The sequence below is a fragment of the Entelurus aequoreus genome, linkage group LG27 (genome assembly GCF_033978785.1).
Source record: "Entelurus aequoreus isolate RoL-2023_Sb linkage group LG27, RoL_Eaeq_v1.1, whole genome shotgun sequence".
NCBI lineage: Eukaryota > Metazoa > Chordata > Actinopteri > Syngnathiformes > Syngnathidae > Entelurus > Entelurus aequoreus.
The window spans coordinates 18,492,696-18,510,258 of NC_084757.1; the positions used below are offsets into that span (position 1 = coordinate 18,492,696).

General features: G+C 38.4%; 1 protein-coding gene across 1 annotated transcript in view; it reads left to right on the plus strand.

Annotated features, from left to right (window-relative positions):
• Positions 1 to 17,563, plus strand: part of LOC133644101 (protein strawberry notch homolog 2-like) — a 150,594-nt gene that overhangs the window by 59,749 nt on the left and 73,282 nt on the right. The window contains exons 2-3 of the mRNA XM_062038423.1: positions 12,552 to 12,780; positions 12,859 to 12,947. Coding sequence (XP_061894407.1) covers positions 12,673 to 12,780; positions 12,859 to 12,947 — 197 coding nt within the window. The 5' untranslated portion in view covers positions 12,552 to 12,672. The remainder of the gene's footprint in view (positions 1 to 12,551; positions 12,781 to 12,858; positions 12,948 to 17,563) is intronic.

Sequence of the window (17,563 nt, forward strand, 5' to 3'; positions counted from 1 at the left end):
TGCTATTTTTCTTGCCAAAGTGGTATTTTTTTAGATTTCCGTATAAAACTGCGCACCCTAGTTAACTGGCTTCTTCGAGCAGTGTTTTTCAACTAGTGTGCCGCGAGATACAGTCTGGTGTGCCGTGGGAGATGATCTAATTTCACATATTTGGGTTAAAAACATTTTTTGCAAACCAGCAATTATAGTCTGCAAATGATGTGTTGTTGTTGAGTGTCTAGAGCGCGGCAGAGTAACCATGTAATACTCTTCCATATCAGTAGGTGACAGCCGGTAGCTAATTGCTTTGTAAATGCAGGTAAAAAGGTGTCTTATGCTTAAACCAAAAATAAACAAAAGGTGAGTGCATTGAAGCTTAGGGAAGGCTCTGCAGAACGAAAGTAATACTGAACTGGCTACAAAGTAAACAAAAACAGAATGCTGGACGACAGCAAAGACTTACTGTGGAGCAAAGACGGCGTCCACAATGTACATCCGAACATGACATGACAATCAACAATGTCCCCACAAAGAAGGATAAAAACAACTGAAATATTCTTGATTGCTAAAACAAAGTAGATGCGGGAAATATAAGACATGAAACTGCTACAGGAAAATACCAACAAAAGAGAAAAAGCCACCAAAATAGGAGCGCAAGACAAGAACTAAAACACTACACACAGGAAAACAGCAAAAAACTCCAAATAAGTCAGGGTGTGATGTGACAGGTGGTGACAGTACACCTACTTTGAGACAAGAGCTATATTTGATGCATGCTTGGTTATGCTTTAAAGTCATATCCAACAATTGCGACAATTACTTTTAACTGTCAACTGAGTTTATGATTTCTGCTGGTGGTGTGCCTCCGGATTTTTTCGACGCAAAAAATGTGCCTTGGCTCAAAAAAAGTTGAAAAACACTGGCTTAGAGCGTACTTGTGATTATGCCAACATCAAAGTGGTGACTTTTTCGGAGTTAGAAAAGCTAGGCTATACTAGCCTACGTGTAAAGTAATGAAAAATCAAAGAGTGAATGCTATGAATGATTCAAAAAATGTCGAGTTTGGACCACGTTATAGTATAGGTTAACTAGTGAGGCGGTAAAGAGGACGAAAGTAGTCTGTAGACGGGGAAATAGTATTGTAGCGGTAGGAATATTGTATAGAGAACTGTAATTACCCAGTGTGGGCTGCAGAGGGAAGCGGAGAACTTGCCGCAATGTTGGAGCGAAAAAGAAACGGGGAAGTGTTCAATGAGCTGTTTTCGTGATTGCGTCCCGCGCTTCTGCCTGTTAGCTATCTAATGGTAGTTTTGTGAAAACAATTACAAGGCTGACTTGGGCACAGTCATTCTGCCTCCTTCCCATTGCAGCCGCCATTGCAGTGTTTTCATGAATTTATTAAGATTACATGTAAAATAATATTTGAGCTTTTACAATTTATAATATTTGTTATCAAATATAGCCATTATATCTCATGTATTCATGAAATGCTTTATAGTGATGTAGTGAAGAAATGTTCTCAAACCAAACATTGAACTATTTAAATATAAACTATGGATGTCGTACATTCTTGGAATGGCTAATATTGATATGGTTAAGATATTTTCTCAACAAAAACAATCAGCTAAAAAGGGCCCCTGCTGATATTTTTCAATTCCTCTCTTTGTTGTACCTCACTGGTATCCCTGCATTGTACTATTATTATATATTGTAAATGTATTATATTTGTTTATTAATATGTATAAAAGTGTCCTCTTTTGGTATTTTGGTATTTTACACGCAAATTGACAAGGTGTGTTGTATCTACTATCGACTTATTCATATCTATGGCTGACGGAGTAACACACTATGCGGATATTAGGGGTTGGCGCTTATCCCAGCCGCACTCGGGCGGACGGCAGGTTACTCCCTGGACAAGTCGCACCAGGAATTAACTATAGACCACAAAGCATTCACAAAACACTATGTCACATGAACTGTTTTTAAAGTAGTAACTTTCTGACATGAAAAACCCCACAAATAATGTAAAAGCATGCTGTTTACTTTTTAATATCAATTTAAAACACAAAGCAATTTAGCGGATGAAAATGAAGCCGAATAAACAAGCTTTTGATACCTGTCACATCTAATAATACACAAGCTTCATGCCTCACTGCAAACTCAGTGTACTGTCAATTCACAGCCTGCCTTCAATTCAATGAGATGACTAGGGATGAGAATTAAGATTTTTCTGGTTCCGATTCCACTTTGGGTTCTGCTTAACGATTCGGTTCCTTTACAGTTCGCTTAGCGAGTTTTATTTGGAAAAAAAGAGGGAAAAAAGTGGATTAGCCTCAATTTTGTTGAGTTTAGAAGTAACATGACCTCACAAAGCCTTACAAAGCCTACACATATGTAGCATAACATAAAAAAAGGTACTTTTTGAAAATAAATGTAATAAATATTATTTTTTAGAATTTATCAAAAAATAAATGATGTGAAAATCACATTTTAACACTTAGTAACATGTAATATTGACTTATTACATGCAAAGTGAGATATGCCACACCTTTATTGTTATAATTTTTAGCACGGTTAAATTAATTCCTTCTCCGGTTGACCTATGACATCACTCGAGCATTTGCAGATCCTTACAACTTGTTTTAACTGATGTCCGCTGTAATACTGGCACAAATTAAGCCGACATTCCACATTTCCTTAACTACCTTCTTAATTAAATCTCCATTTCTTTTTCTTTTACCATTGATGCACTTCAAAATGTTTTGTTATTTTTAATTTAATTTAATTTTTAATCAGATAAACAGTCTCCTCTTCATTAAAATTGTTGCTATGTTTTTATTGAGACTGGCGCATGCCTGATAACATGAGTCCTCTGCTGCCGTACATACCCTTTTTTAACTAACACAACTCCTAAGCAAGTTGTATTGTCACATTTTGACTACTGCCCAGCAATCTGGTCTAATGCATTCAAACAAGAACTAAATACAATCCATATTACCCAAAACAGAGCTGCCAGACTAGCTCTCCATTGCTCATTTAGGACCGGCATTGAGATAATGCATAATGAATTGTTATGGATAAGAGTTGGTGAAAGACTAGCTTGTAGTTTGATTCTATTTATAAAAAAAAAAATCCATACATACCATAAACCTGCTTATCTGTATTCTCAGCTGTTGCTTGCTAGTGAAAGTCACAACTATGGTACCAGGCTAGCCCTAAGAGGTGCTCTCACCCGTCTTAAACCCAAAACTGATGTTTTGAAAAAGACTGTTATGTATAGGGCAATCACTTACAGGAATCGACTTCCACAATATCTGGTATCAGCAGAGTGGGTTTTAAGAATAGACTAAGAGGAGGAGTATTGCGTAAAGAGATTTTTCTAGATTGTACCTAATGTCATGACTGGTTTTATTGATTATTGATTATTGATTATGGGACAGCAGTAGAAAATGGATGGATGGTACTTTTTTGTCACTTATTGTTTGTCTTTGGTACACTAATGTGCATGTTATAGGCCATTGGTTCTTTGTTTTATTTTTGCAAAAATATATATATATATTTTTATATTGCTCTTTTTAATTTTCCTGAGGGAACTCTCCTGAAGGAATCAATAAAGTACTATCTATCTATCTATCTATCTATCTATCTATCTTTTTATCTTTATTATAATTATTTAAACTCAAAGTTATTGTTTTTTGTTTGTTTGTTTGTTTTATTTTTTTTATTACAACATTTTATTATTGATCATGTTGTACTGCATTGTAATCTTTTGTTTTGTGATTGTGTGATGTTTTTTGCCTGGACTCCAGGAAGAATAGTCTCTACTGTGGTGTAGACTAATGGGGATCCTTAATAAACTAAACTAAACTACCCCTCCTCCCCAAGAGATCTGGTTTCCAATCGCATAAACCAGGTGTGTTCAGTGTTTCCCATAAACTGCCAAGATACCTGTGGCGGTGGGGGCGTGGTTATGGGCGTGGTCACCATGACATCATCGAATAATTTGCATAATTCACTACAATGATATGATTTTCTCTAAAAAGGCTCAAAAAATGTATACTTACTCATTAATAATAACAGTTTTGTTTTAAACGTCCATCCATCCATCCATTTTACAATATAATTGCAACACTTTATGTACATATTTATATACAGATTTGAACAATAAGTTATTCACTGAAATATATTTATTAATTGTGGTTCTTACAAAAAATATATCTTATAAAATATAAAAGCTAAAATGTCTCTTAAAGCTCTGCCCCTTTAATTAGTGCATACTAAATAATTTAACTTTAGCCTACTACTACAACCATATTATTTACCAGCAACATAAAGTGAAACAGAGGCAGAGGTGTCCTGCCACAGTCAGTAACAAATAAACAGAAAACAGTAGTGGTCAAATACAAATAAGGCAACAAGAGAAGTATCCTACACTTTTGTAAAGTAAATCTGAACAGCCTATATGGGCATCTACATCAACTATATGATTTGCCTGAGAAGCTGGACAGGACAAAAAAATAAATACAAATTATTTTTTTTATTTTTATTTGTGGCGGACGTAATTCTTTCGTGGCGGGCCGCCACAAATAAATGAATGTGTGGGAAACACTGCTGTTAGTCCGACTTTTCAAAAACCGAACACGATCGAATTAAGGTGTTTCCAAGGGCTGTAGGAGGCTTATTAAGAGCCGAACTATTTGAGAAGTCGGACTAATTTAGTGCATGGAGACGTACTGATTGCACACGTAAAGAACACTCCCAGGGTTTGTGCTGGCGGATCTCCGCTCTCACTCGTGCAGCCAGTACTTTGCCTTTCATGACCACTTGTACTTAATTAGACACACACTTCCACTTCTTTCTCTCGTTTCACTTTAAATCCGCAGCTCGATAAAGTGGTTACACGGATCTTTTCTTCGTCTTTCTCTGGAAAAGCAGGTGTGAGTATTAGGTATGTTGTCAAGTGTACAATTCAAGCTATGATGCATACAAACACAGTTCCATTACATTTTATTTGTGAACAAGGGAGAAACATGCGCGGCAAATCTACATTCGTAACAGGCTGACAGGAATAAATAAATAAATATATGGGAGACACTGGCTGATATTTTTAAGATCCCAGACTACTTTTTCAGCGCTGACTCAGTGCTCACAGTGTTTCCCATGAACTGCCAAGATACCTGTGGCGGTGGGGGCGTGGTTATGGGTGTGGTCACCATGACATCATCGAGTGATTTGCATAATTTACTACAATGATAAGATTTTCTCTAAAAAGGCTAAAAAAATGTATACTTACTAATTAATAATACCAGTTTTGTTTTAAATGTCCATCCATCCATCCATCCATCCATAAACAGAAAACAGTAGTGGTCAAATACAAATAAGGCAACAAGAGAAGTATCCTACACTTTTGTAAAGTAAATCTGAACAGCCTATATGGGCATTTACATCAACTATATGATTTGCCTGAGAAGCTGGACATTTATTTGTGGCGGACGTAATTCTTTCGTGGCGGGCCGCCACAAATAAATGAATGTGTGGGAAACACTGGCTCATGCGCCAAGAATTAACACAGCTCATGGAGTTTAAAGTGTTGTTTAGTATTCGGTACTAACAATTAGGGCTGGGCGATATGGACGAAAAAGTATATCCCCCATATATTTTTACTTAAACTCGATATTCGATATATATCTCGATATATTTTCCGGTGAAAGTAGACATACAAAGTAGGGCTGCAACAACTAATTGATTAAATCGATTAAAATCGATTATAAAAATAGTTGGCGATTAATTTAGTCATCGATTCGTTGGAACTAGCTATGCGCATGCGCGGAGGCTTTTATTTTTAATTTTTTTTAATTAAAAAAAAACATTTTTTTTAAAATAAACCTTTATTTATAAACTGCAACATTTACAAACAGCTGAGAAACAATAACCAAAATAAGTACAAAAACAGCACAAAACAGCGCCAGGGCGGCGCTGAGGCTACGTCTCATGAGGTGGCGTAAGCTAGCCAATGATGTGTCATGTGCAGCTCACGTGACGACACCGTCTCCTTTGCTGGAAACATTCGAAAAATGGCGCAGGAAAACAGTACGGATAGTTTAGCGGAGAAACATCTTGAGGTTATTGCTTCAATGGAGAAAAGTGTACGACCTAAGTCGTCAAAAGTGTGGGAACACTTTACTTTAAAGACTTCAAAGAAGACCGTTTCCTGCAAAATGGCACGGAAGTACAACATTGCTTCAGAAGCACCTGAAAAGGAAACATGTTGGAGCCACGGATGAAGGGAGGAACTCATGGTACGTAACTTTTTAAGTCCATAGTGGCAACAGGCATTCAGGTTTTTTGTAAGTAACGTTAATGTTATGCCTTTGTTGCAACGCGGGGCTGATCATGTGTCTCCGGCACATATGACTCCGTTTTGAGAGAGAAAACGCACGGTTACCAATTTCGAAATAAACGTAACGGACAGAAATATCTCAGGTTGGTTTCATAATGGATCAATGCAGCCAGGCCCGATAAAGCTATATAAATCTATTTAGATTTGAGTGACGCTTTAGTATAACTAAACGTTATGAAGGTGCTGGAATATTTCATGCTATTATTCAGAAGCAGCCTAAAATTAATTCTTTATTATTCACAACAGAAACATGTACAATATCGGATTCAGTTCTGATGAGTTACATTTCTGTGTTATTATTGGTGTATGCTGCACCCCCAATGTCCAGAACATGGTGCCAGTATGCTGGTTTTTTTCAATAAAATACTGGAAAGGATAGAAATGTAGTTGGTCTCTTTTATCCGATTATTAATCGAAGTAATAATCGACAGTTTAATCGATTATCAAATTAATCGTTAGTTGCAGCCCTAATACAAAGATATTCATTTTTGACCAAGATTCACTGAAATTGAAGTGAATGACAACTGTACTGTTAACAGTCATTGGCACATTTATTTACCCAGTTAGTCAAGATGGGTATTAACAGCACAGAAAAGAAACTGTTTAAGTAGCACAGAATTACATAACATAAATAAAATAGAAAAATATTATTCCTGCGTAAAATAAATAACATAGCTTTGCAAATAAATACAAATTTATCAAACTCGGATAAAAAATACATTTGCAGGCAGGCACTTTTTAATTCCCAGTCGACGATGTAATTGACTGTCACACACGTACGGTTCTGGTCAGCGCCAAGTAAGTGACTTTACGTAGTTGTGCGGCTATGATCTCCCTCACTTCGGCATACATAAAATGGCCGAGTGGTTAGAGTGTCCGCCCTGAGATCAGTAGGTTATGAGTTCATACCAAAGACTATAAAAATGGGACCCATTACCTCCCTGCTTGGCACTCAGCATCAAGGGTTGGAATTGGGGGTTAAATCACCAAAAATGATTCCCGGGCGCAGCCACCGCTGCTGCCCACTGCTCCCCACTGCTCCCCTCACCTCCCAGGGGGTGAACAAGGGGATGGGTAAAATGCAGAGGACAAATTTCACCACACCTAGTGTGTGTGTGGCAATCATTGGTACTTTAACTTTAACTTAACTTAATTTTTGGCAGCATTTCTCGTGCGAAATATGCAAACTCGAGAACAGTTTTGATTTGGGCTTACATGGTAAACAACTTTATTCAGACGCAAACATTTGTCCAAATGCGGCCATGTAGACACATTCTGGGTTTCCTGGATGTCGTCTACATCGCTAAAAGAAGGAAGAGAATCCCTCTGCCACCTTCCACTCGTTTTTTTAATATATAAATCTTCACTTCTCCGACTCTCTCGTCGTCATTTGGGATGTCTGTTGTGATTTCCCTTCCTGGTTTGATGACCCGTCCTATCTTGCCTCAGATTGGCCTGTCCCTAATGATTTGCCCTAATCTCAACCAACTGTGACTCATCATAGTAAACAACCAACTAGGGCTGGGCGATATATCGATATACTCGATATATTGCGGGTTTGTCTCTGTGTGATATAGAAAATGACTATATCGTGATATTCGAGTATATGTTCTCACACAGTTGCTTATAGCTGCGGGCATTAGACTACAGGCTCTTCCCACTCCTTCTTGTGTCTCCTTCTCACAGACAGCAAGCGCACCTTCTTACACACGTCACATACTGTCATGTCATACGTATACGCCCTCGCGGAGCAGAGAGGTAGCAGCATGGGTAACGTTAGCTGTGGTGCTAGCGGAGCCGTGCGAGTGGTAATACGAGAGAAAGAAGGTGCAAATCTGGTAACAAATGAAGGAAGAATTAATTCCCGAAAAAAACAACAGGGGGTCCATCGTCTGGCGGTGGTTTGGCTTCAAGTGGGAATATGTCGAACAGACAACTGTAATTTGTCAAGTGGGGCAAAAGTGTTGCTACAAAAAGTAGCATTACTGCTAATATGTAGCATCATTTGAAAAGTCCTCTGCTAGAGAATAAAGAGTGCTTACTCCGCATGTCAACATCTCTGTTCGGTGCCCACACCATCAAAATGCCGAGGCAAACATTTCCAGATCAACACTGTATGAAAAAAATAGTCAACAACAAAAGGAGATAATGTCCACAGTAACCTACCACATAGCGAAGGACATACACTATTTGATTTCCTATTATGCAGCTCATTTTTATTTGACAGTTATTGAAATATCTTGTGTGACATCATGCACAAAAGTGCACTTTATTTGTTTTAAACTATTGTAGTGGCGTTCTGTACAAAAAGTGCACTTTAATTTAGTGTTGTTTTGATATGTCTTCTTAGTGACATCATGCACAAAAGTGCACTAATAGCTTGTTTTAAAATGTCTCTGACAATCTTGCATTTTCTGTTTTGGAAATGACATGAATGTTTGTGCCACTGCTTAATGACTGTTTAATAAATACAGTTTTGGTCAATTGACTTAGTTGTGATTTCCCTCTCTGCATGAAAGTTTAAAATGAGCATATATTCATGCATTATGAACAAGAATGTTTTAATGTAGACACATAGAATCATCATACTGGTGTGATTATATGCACTAAGTGTAAATTCAAGGCTAAGGAAAAATATCGAGATATATATATCGTGTATCGCGATATGGCCTAAAAATATCGAGATATTAAAAAAAGGCCATATCGCCCAACCCTACAACCAACCAATCATGGATGTTCTTATAGTGCAAGCACTTCTTGGAAGGAGTAAGGAGAGGGGTTTAGTAGCCCATGGAGTGTGCGAGGGAGTGGGAAGCAGGGGGAGAAAAGGGAACACAACAAATAAGCGGTGTTTGGTCATTTTAACGTGAAATAAATTATATTGATATTACGATATTTTCTTAATTCATATGTTGTTTAAAAATATATGGATATATCTTACAAACTCGATATATCGCCCAGCCCCACTAACAATACTAAGAAATGCTGTTATCGATGTAATTTGGTTGGTTGGTATCGAAGTATAGATACTTTTGACAACCCTGATTGCTTAAACTGAAAAAAATGTGTACAGCCCTAAATATTGCAGGGTATTTTTTCGTGAGTTAACTGCATCTTTTTAGATTCAAACAAGTCAGGGATGCAGGACGCATTAGTGGACCTTTACTAACTGAACCAGTAATTGTTTGAGCAGTTATCTTCCAATTATTGCACGAGAAACTCTACTCCATTACATGCTTGCATTGTACTCCTATTTTACATTTTTAGTATGTTTACTTTTTGTCGTATCTGGTCTTTTGGGCTTATGCTAACAGTATGCTTCAGAAAGAAAAATGTCCTTCCTCTGTGTGTGTGTGTGTGAGTGGCGAACATGTTGGCTCGCTCTCATGCACACACCAAGACAGACAAAGGCCCTCTTATTTTGACCCTCGTGAACCCTATTAGGGTTTATTACCTCAGCTTTGTCCCCAGTGAACACGCCTGGCGTATGTCCCGGATTGGTGGCTACGAGAGTGAGTGAAGTAAGGTAGCATGGGGTGGGGGGACGGACTTGCACACTGGATTCGTCTCAGGCGATGGGAGTGTTGCAAAATGATAGGCATTGTGAGAGTGTGGCAAGATTAGATTGATTCAGCTGTCAAACGGACTGAGATTTGTGACATGTTCGCTGAGCTTTCAGTGTGGGGTGTAGATATGCTTTAGAGTAATATAATGAAGCTACTCTTAAAGGTGAACTGCACTTTTTGGGGAATTTAGTTCATAATTCCTATGTAAAACAAGAAGGCAGATGTATAATTTCTATGCATTCTAACATGCAAATAAATAGAATCAATGGGAGGTCCTTTATTCCACCCATAAAGCCCTCTAAATAACCATCCAACAACCGCCAACAATACTCCCATGCTCCAAAACAAACTTTTCTTACTTGTTGGTACCTGTTTTTGTGTATTTGGGATCTGTATAATTCCCCCAAAAATTGAAATCAAACCATTGAGACATTGCAAAGGTATTTATAAAATAATCTTGCCTTCCTTCATATTTCCTATAAACGAGATGTTTGGAATAGAGATCGACAGATATGTTTTTTTCAGGGCCGATACGATCATTAATGGTGAAGGAGGCAGATAACCGATATTTGGAGCCGATATTCATTTAAAATAAAAGTGACATTCATTGGAAACTCAGAACGGAAAGTTTTTTGATAATTTAAATAAAATTTTTCTGACAACGATATTAAGTACAAAACGTAATGTACAGATCATCCAAAGCAATATTGAGGTAGAGACATAGTTTACATTATTAACATCTTTAGTAGGGCATGATAAAGCAAGAAATTGCACTTATCAACCCTGATAAGGCACACCTGTGAAGTGACTACCTCTTGAAGCTCATCGAGAGAATGCCAAGAGTGTGCAAAGCAGTAATCAGAACAAAGGGTGGCTATTTTGAAGAAACTAGAACAGGGGTGGGCAATTAATTTTTACCGGGGGCCGCATGAGCTACCCGAGCACTGCTGGAGGGCCACATCGACAATATTTCAATTAAATTTTGCTCAATATTATTTTTGATATATACCGTAAGATAAATAATAATAATCATAATAATAATAGTAATACTTCAACATAGTGTGTGTAACAGCATTCCATGACTAATATATATAAATTAACATTAATAATAAATGACAGTAAAATAAGCACACGTATGACTGAGGAGTCATAGTGTAACTTTGTGTGGTGTTTGAGTTGTCCGACTTTTTGTGTGGCCTTAAACGCACCAGTGGTTTAGTGCTATGCGTGTTGGTGACAGATGACAAGTTGGTTTTGGCCTGGTTTTTACGGCAGAAAATGACTAGTTTTTCGAGATATAATTGTTTTACTCATGTTTTTGGTGTGGTTATGTCCGAATATAAACAGTTTTGTTCAATAAAGTGATCGATATAATTCCTGTCCTCAAAGCATCTCGATAGACGTTACAATAATTGAACGGTGTTCAATTGAACGGTGTTGTAAACGGTGTTGACGAACACCATTAGGGCCACTTGTTGTCACTGTCACTCAAAGTTGCATTGCAAAATTCCATAGAATAAATATGTTTATTTTGTTTATAATTCAGATGGGATTTGATTTGGTGCACGGCATATACTTGCTGCGCGCAGCAGACGCTTGAGCAGTGCGCAATTGCGCAGGCACGCACCTTAGGTGAGGGGACGTTGCTTTGCAGTTCATGTGTTGTTGAAAACACGGCATTCCTCATCAACTTTTCTCTTTTTGGCGTCTCGGGTGTAAACCGTGCATCACTTGTCGCTGCATGTGCACCTTCACTCGCAGGTTACACACGGACACACGCCCATTAATAATACTTTTCAAAATAAAAGCAGCCCAGTTGTATTGCGCGCAGGACATAGATGTTTTTTCAACTTTATTTTGTAATTGCAGTTGTTCACATTCACTCACGCACACGCATACGTCCACACGGAAGTAATACAAATAACGATTTTCAAAACAAAAGCAGCACCGTTGTATTGCACACTCGACATAGATACTTTTTTAAATTTATTTTGTAATTTATAATTGGCCTCACGCGGGCCGGACAGGGACGCACAAAGGGCCGGATGCGGCCCGCAGGCCGCAGAATGCCCAGGTCTGATATAGATCAATACAGTCTGCAGGGATACAGTCCGTAAGCACACCTGATTGTATTTCTTTATGAAAAAAAAAAAAAATCCCCCCCGGTCCGTGGGACAAATTTTCAAGCGTTGACCGGTCCGCAGCTACAAAAAGGTTGGGGACCACTGATGTAGACCACAAGAAGGGTTTTACATTTAGAAAAAAATAATAATAATATGACTCCTTTAATGCGCCTTATAATCCGGTGTGCCTTTTGTATGAAAAAAATACCTGAATAGAACTGCTCGTCAGCATTGCGCCTTATAATCCGGTGGGCCCTATGGTCCAGAAAGTACGGGACTTTTAATACTTTTCTGCCTCTTTATAGTGCATTTTTGCAGTGTACAATATAATAAAAAGTCAGCAGTGTGCAAACAATAAAGAAATGTCTTTACTTTAATCCACCACAAATTACAGGTGGGACAGTGTACAGTATAGTACAAATGTGGGCCTGTATGTAAGGACATCATTAACACTTACTCTCTGTACTTTGCTCTCTCTTACAGGTCATGGAGAGCATTTGCCCGTGCTAGAAGTACGATTTCAGAGCACAGCCAGCAGCACAGGGTGGCAGTTTGGGCCGAAGCATATGTCATTTAGTGTGGTCATGTGTGAAACTGAAGTCTGATGCCCACCCTCCCCTCAGCACTGGCCATGGACGGGGAGAACTACCTGCATCCAGAAGGCCCTCAACTGGACAGCAGCATGTTCTCTGTAGCCTCCTCTAACATGGAGGTACGCCAAAGACATCTTAGTCATTTGATCCTCTTCTGCTTCCTGCGCATTGTTGATGTTCGTTATATTATGTTTTAGAGTCCGCTATTTGGTCCCTCTGGATCCTGGAGGTCCTACTCTCAGCCGGGGGAATATGGCGATCACTGCCCTATGCAATCCGGAAACCAGTAAGTTGCTATGTTAAAACAAACAATGGAATTTGCAGTTTCCCTGAATGTTTTTTATATTTTACACATCAAATCCAAATGGCAAACAAATACACTTTTCGATGTTATTTTTGTGCAAAGGGGACTTTCTGTAGCCCTTCCACTGTGTAGGATGTACTCAGCACAGGTGCCTAATAAAGGGGAACTGCACTTTCTTTGGAATTTTGCCTATCGTTCACAATCATTATGAAAGACATGACGGCGGATGGATTTTAAAAAAATACATTGTAAATATTAAATACATTTAATCAAAAGTCTGCTTGCAAAGGAGCCTATGGGAGCTGTTCAATTCTGCCTATAGAACCCCTATAAAATGTAAACACCTTTTAATAGGGTTTTATATATATATATATATATATATATATATATATATATATATATATATATATATATATATATATGTTGTAAGTATATATGTAACATATAGAGTATATGTACATGTAATATATGGAGTAACATGCACATTTATTAAAGAAATTAATATTGACATATTGCACGGTGGCACAGGGGTTAGTGCATGTGCCTCACAATTTCGAAGGTCCTGAGTAGTCCTGAGTTCAATCCCGGGCTCGGGATCTTTCTGTGTGGAGTTTGCATGTTCTCCCCGTGACTGCGTGGGTTCCCTCCGGGTACTCCGGCTTTCTCCCACCTCCAAAGACATGCACCTGGGGATAGGTTGATTGGCAACACTAAATTGGCCCTAGTGTGTGAATGTTGTCTGTCTATCTGTGTTGGCCCTGTGATGAGGTGGCGACTTGTCCAGGGTGTACCCCGCCTTCCGCCCGAATGCAGCTGAGATAGGCTCCAGCACCCCCCGCAACCCCAAAAGGGACAAGCGGTAGGAAATGGATGGATGGATGGATATTTTGATCATTTTAAGCATAAGCGACACATTCATTTCAAAAACACATCACAACATTTGCTTTTTTTCCCTTCTTCATCACTGATTTCTGCTCACTGCAGACTTCATGAGAGCCAACAAACACAATACAACATCACTTACTGTACAAGGTCTGCTGTCATTAGGATGCCGACTTCTAGGAAGTTCATATATTCCCATTTAGGTGAAAAATGTGTCGTAAACTACAATCGCTTTTCGTGTCGTTCTTCTTGCCAGTTCCAGGTCCTAAATTGCGGTCAAAGTGTCCCAACTTTTCAGGGTTATATTCTCAGCCATCTACTTTCCAGGTGAGAGGCATGATATATGATGTAGAAAAAACTTTCAGGGAGCAGGGAAGCGAGGAAATAGCAGACCACTCAATGAGGTAAACATAGGGACAAACGGAAGGGATTACGTCGCTATAAACAGTTGGTCTGCGTTAGCGCTTATAATAACAATATCACTAATACACGAAATGTAAATTGAGTATTGTTGCCGCTTTTTGAATGGTTATTTATCTGATTTTATGGGCGGAATTGTAGAGCTCCAATTGGCTCCGCTTTAGAATGCATTAAAAAATCCATCCGTCCTTCATAATGATTGTTAAAAAAATTCCTAAAAAAGTGCAGTTCCCCTATAAGACTTTTCTATTGGCAAAAGCAGGTACTACACAGTACTATTGCTAGTACCTGGTCAGTCATGGGTTACAAGAGTGCCTCACCTATAACACATGGGTGACATAAACCACTCACTGTTGTTAAGGGCGATCAATTTGGTGTCAAAATGCATTTGTGTTTTCCTTTTTTGGGGGGGATTATTTTACATAAGAAATAATGGAGTTAGCGTATTTTTCGGAGTATAAGTCGCACCGGTCGAAAATGCATAATAAAGAAGGAAAAAAAACATATATAAGTCGCACTGGAGTATAAGTCGCATTTTTGGTGGAAATTTATTTAATAAAACTCAACACCAAGAATAGACATTTGAAAGGCAATTTAAAATAAATAAAGAATAGTGAACAACAGGCTGAATAAGTGTACGTTATATGAGGCATAAATAACCAACTGAGAACGTGCCTGGTATGTTAACGTAACATATTATGGTAAGAGTCATTCAAATAACTATAACATATAGAACATGCTATACGTTTACCAAACAATCTGTCACTCCTAACCACTAAATCCCATGAAATTTTATACGTCTAGTCTCTTACGTGAATGAGCTAAATAATATTATTTGATATTTTACGTTAATGTGTTAATAATTCCACACATAAGTCGCTCCTGAGTATAAGTCGCACCCCCGGCCAAACTATGAAAAAAACTGCGACTTATAGTCCGAAAAATACGGTATTTAAACATTAGGGATGCAAAGATACAACATCCTCACATACTTCAGTTGTAGGTAGGGCTGCAGCTCTCAAATATCTTAGTAATCGGATATTCTACGAGGGTTGCAGTTATCGATTATTTTTGTAATTCATCAATTAATTTGTTGGATTAATTAAGTTCTCAAATAAACCCATTTTCTAGCCTAAATGCGTCTATTAGGGGAAATACTTTTAGTAATCACAGCTTGTCTCGTCTTCGCTCTTGTCCACTTTGTCATTGTTTTTCTTTGAGCTATCTCTCTTCATCAGCACTTTGTTATCAGAATCAGAATCAGAAATACTTTATTAATCCCCGAGGGGAAATTCCCCTTTTATTATTCTTATTATTATTATGGTAACACATATTTCCACACACTGCATGTAGGCGGATCTCCGCTGTCACTCGCACGGAAAATGTGTTTTTCTTGACCGCTTGTACTTGATTACAACGTAAATGCACAATGCAATACACACCCGTGTCTTTCACTTTTAATGCATACCAAAACTTGCTAAATATAATGATAAAGTTGCTACTTAGGAAGCACAGCTTGCCTGTGCTACATCTCTGGCAAAGCAGGTGTGTACAGTGCAACCGGAAAAGATTCACAGCATTTCAGTTGTTCCACGTTTTGTTGCATCACAGCCTTATTCCAAAATGGAATAAAATAATTTTTGTCCTCAAATTTATACACACAATACTCCATAATGCCAATGTGACAATGTGTATTTTTTTAGAATTCTTTCCAAATGTATTAAAAATAAAACAACTAATTAATCACATGTGCATAGGTACCGTATTTTCCGGACCATAGGGCACACCGGATTATAAAGCGCACTGCTGATGAATGGTCTATTTTCTATCTTTTTTCATATTTAAGGCGCACCGGATTTCAGGCGCATTAAAGAAGGAATATTATTTTTATTTTTTTTTCTAAATGTAAAACCCTTCCTTGTGGTCTACATAACATGTAATGGTGGTTCTTTGGTCAAAATGTTGCATACATTATGTTTTACAGATCATCTTCAAGCCGTTTTCTGAAAGTCGCTTCCGGATGCGCCGTTTTGTGGGCGGTCTTATTTACGTGTCTCACCTTCGGCAGCATCTTCTTCCCGCCATCTTTGTTGTAGCGGTGTAGCGTGCAAGGACGGGAGTGGAAGAAGTGTCAAAAGATGGAGCTAACTGTTTTAAGGACATTCAGACTTTACTTAAATCAATAATGGAGCAGCATCTCCTCATCCGGAAACAACAACAAATGTGTCCCGTGAAAAACCGTCCGACCGGAACTCTCTAATAACTAAAGTTCCTTGGGTGAATAATTTAACTCACTACACCGGTATGTTTTAGCGATTTCATGGTGAGTTTACTGACAGATATAAGTTAGAACTAGAGATGTCCGATAATATCGGACTGCCGATATTATCGGCCGATAAATGCTTTAAAATGTAATATATCGGTATCGGTTTCAAAATTATCGGTATCGGTTTCAAAAAGTAAAATTTATGACTTTTTAAAACACTGCTGTGTACACGGACGTAGGGAGCAGTACAAAGCGCCAATAAACCTTAAAGGCACTGCCTTTGCCTGCCGGCCCAATCACATAATATCTACGGCTTTTCACACACACAAGTGAATGCAAGTCATACTTGGTCAACAGCCATACAGGTCACACTGAGGGTGGCCGTATAAACAACTTTAACACTGTTACAAATATGCACCACACTGTGAACCCACACCAAACAAGAATGACAAACACATTTCGGGAGAACATCCGCACCGTAACACAACATAAACATAACAGAACAAATACCCAGAACCCCTTGCAGCACTAACTCTTCCGGGACGCTACAATATACACCCCCCTAACCCCCTAACCCCCTAACTCCTCCCCCCCCCCCCACCACCACCACCTCAACCTCCTCATGCTCTCTCAGGGAGAGCATGTCCCAAATTCCAATCTGCTGTTTTGAGGCATGTTAAAAAAAATAATGCACTTTGTGACTTTAATAATAAATATGGCAGTGCCATGTTGCCATTTTTTTCCATAACTTTGATTTATTTATGATAAAAGTTGATTTATTTTGGAAAACCTTGTTACATTGTTTAATGCATCAAGCGGGGCATCACAACACAATTAGGCATAAAAATGTGTTAATTCCACGACTGTATATATCGGTATCAGTTGATATCGGAATCTGTAATTAAGAGTTGGACAATATCGGAATATCGGCAAAAAAGCCATTATCGGACATCTCTAATCAGAACTGTACACTACTTTATATTAGAAATGGCAACAGCAGAGCGTGAATGCCCCATAACAAAAAGATAGA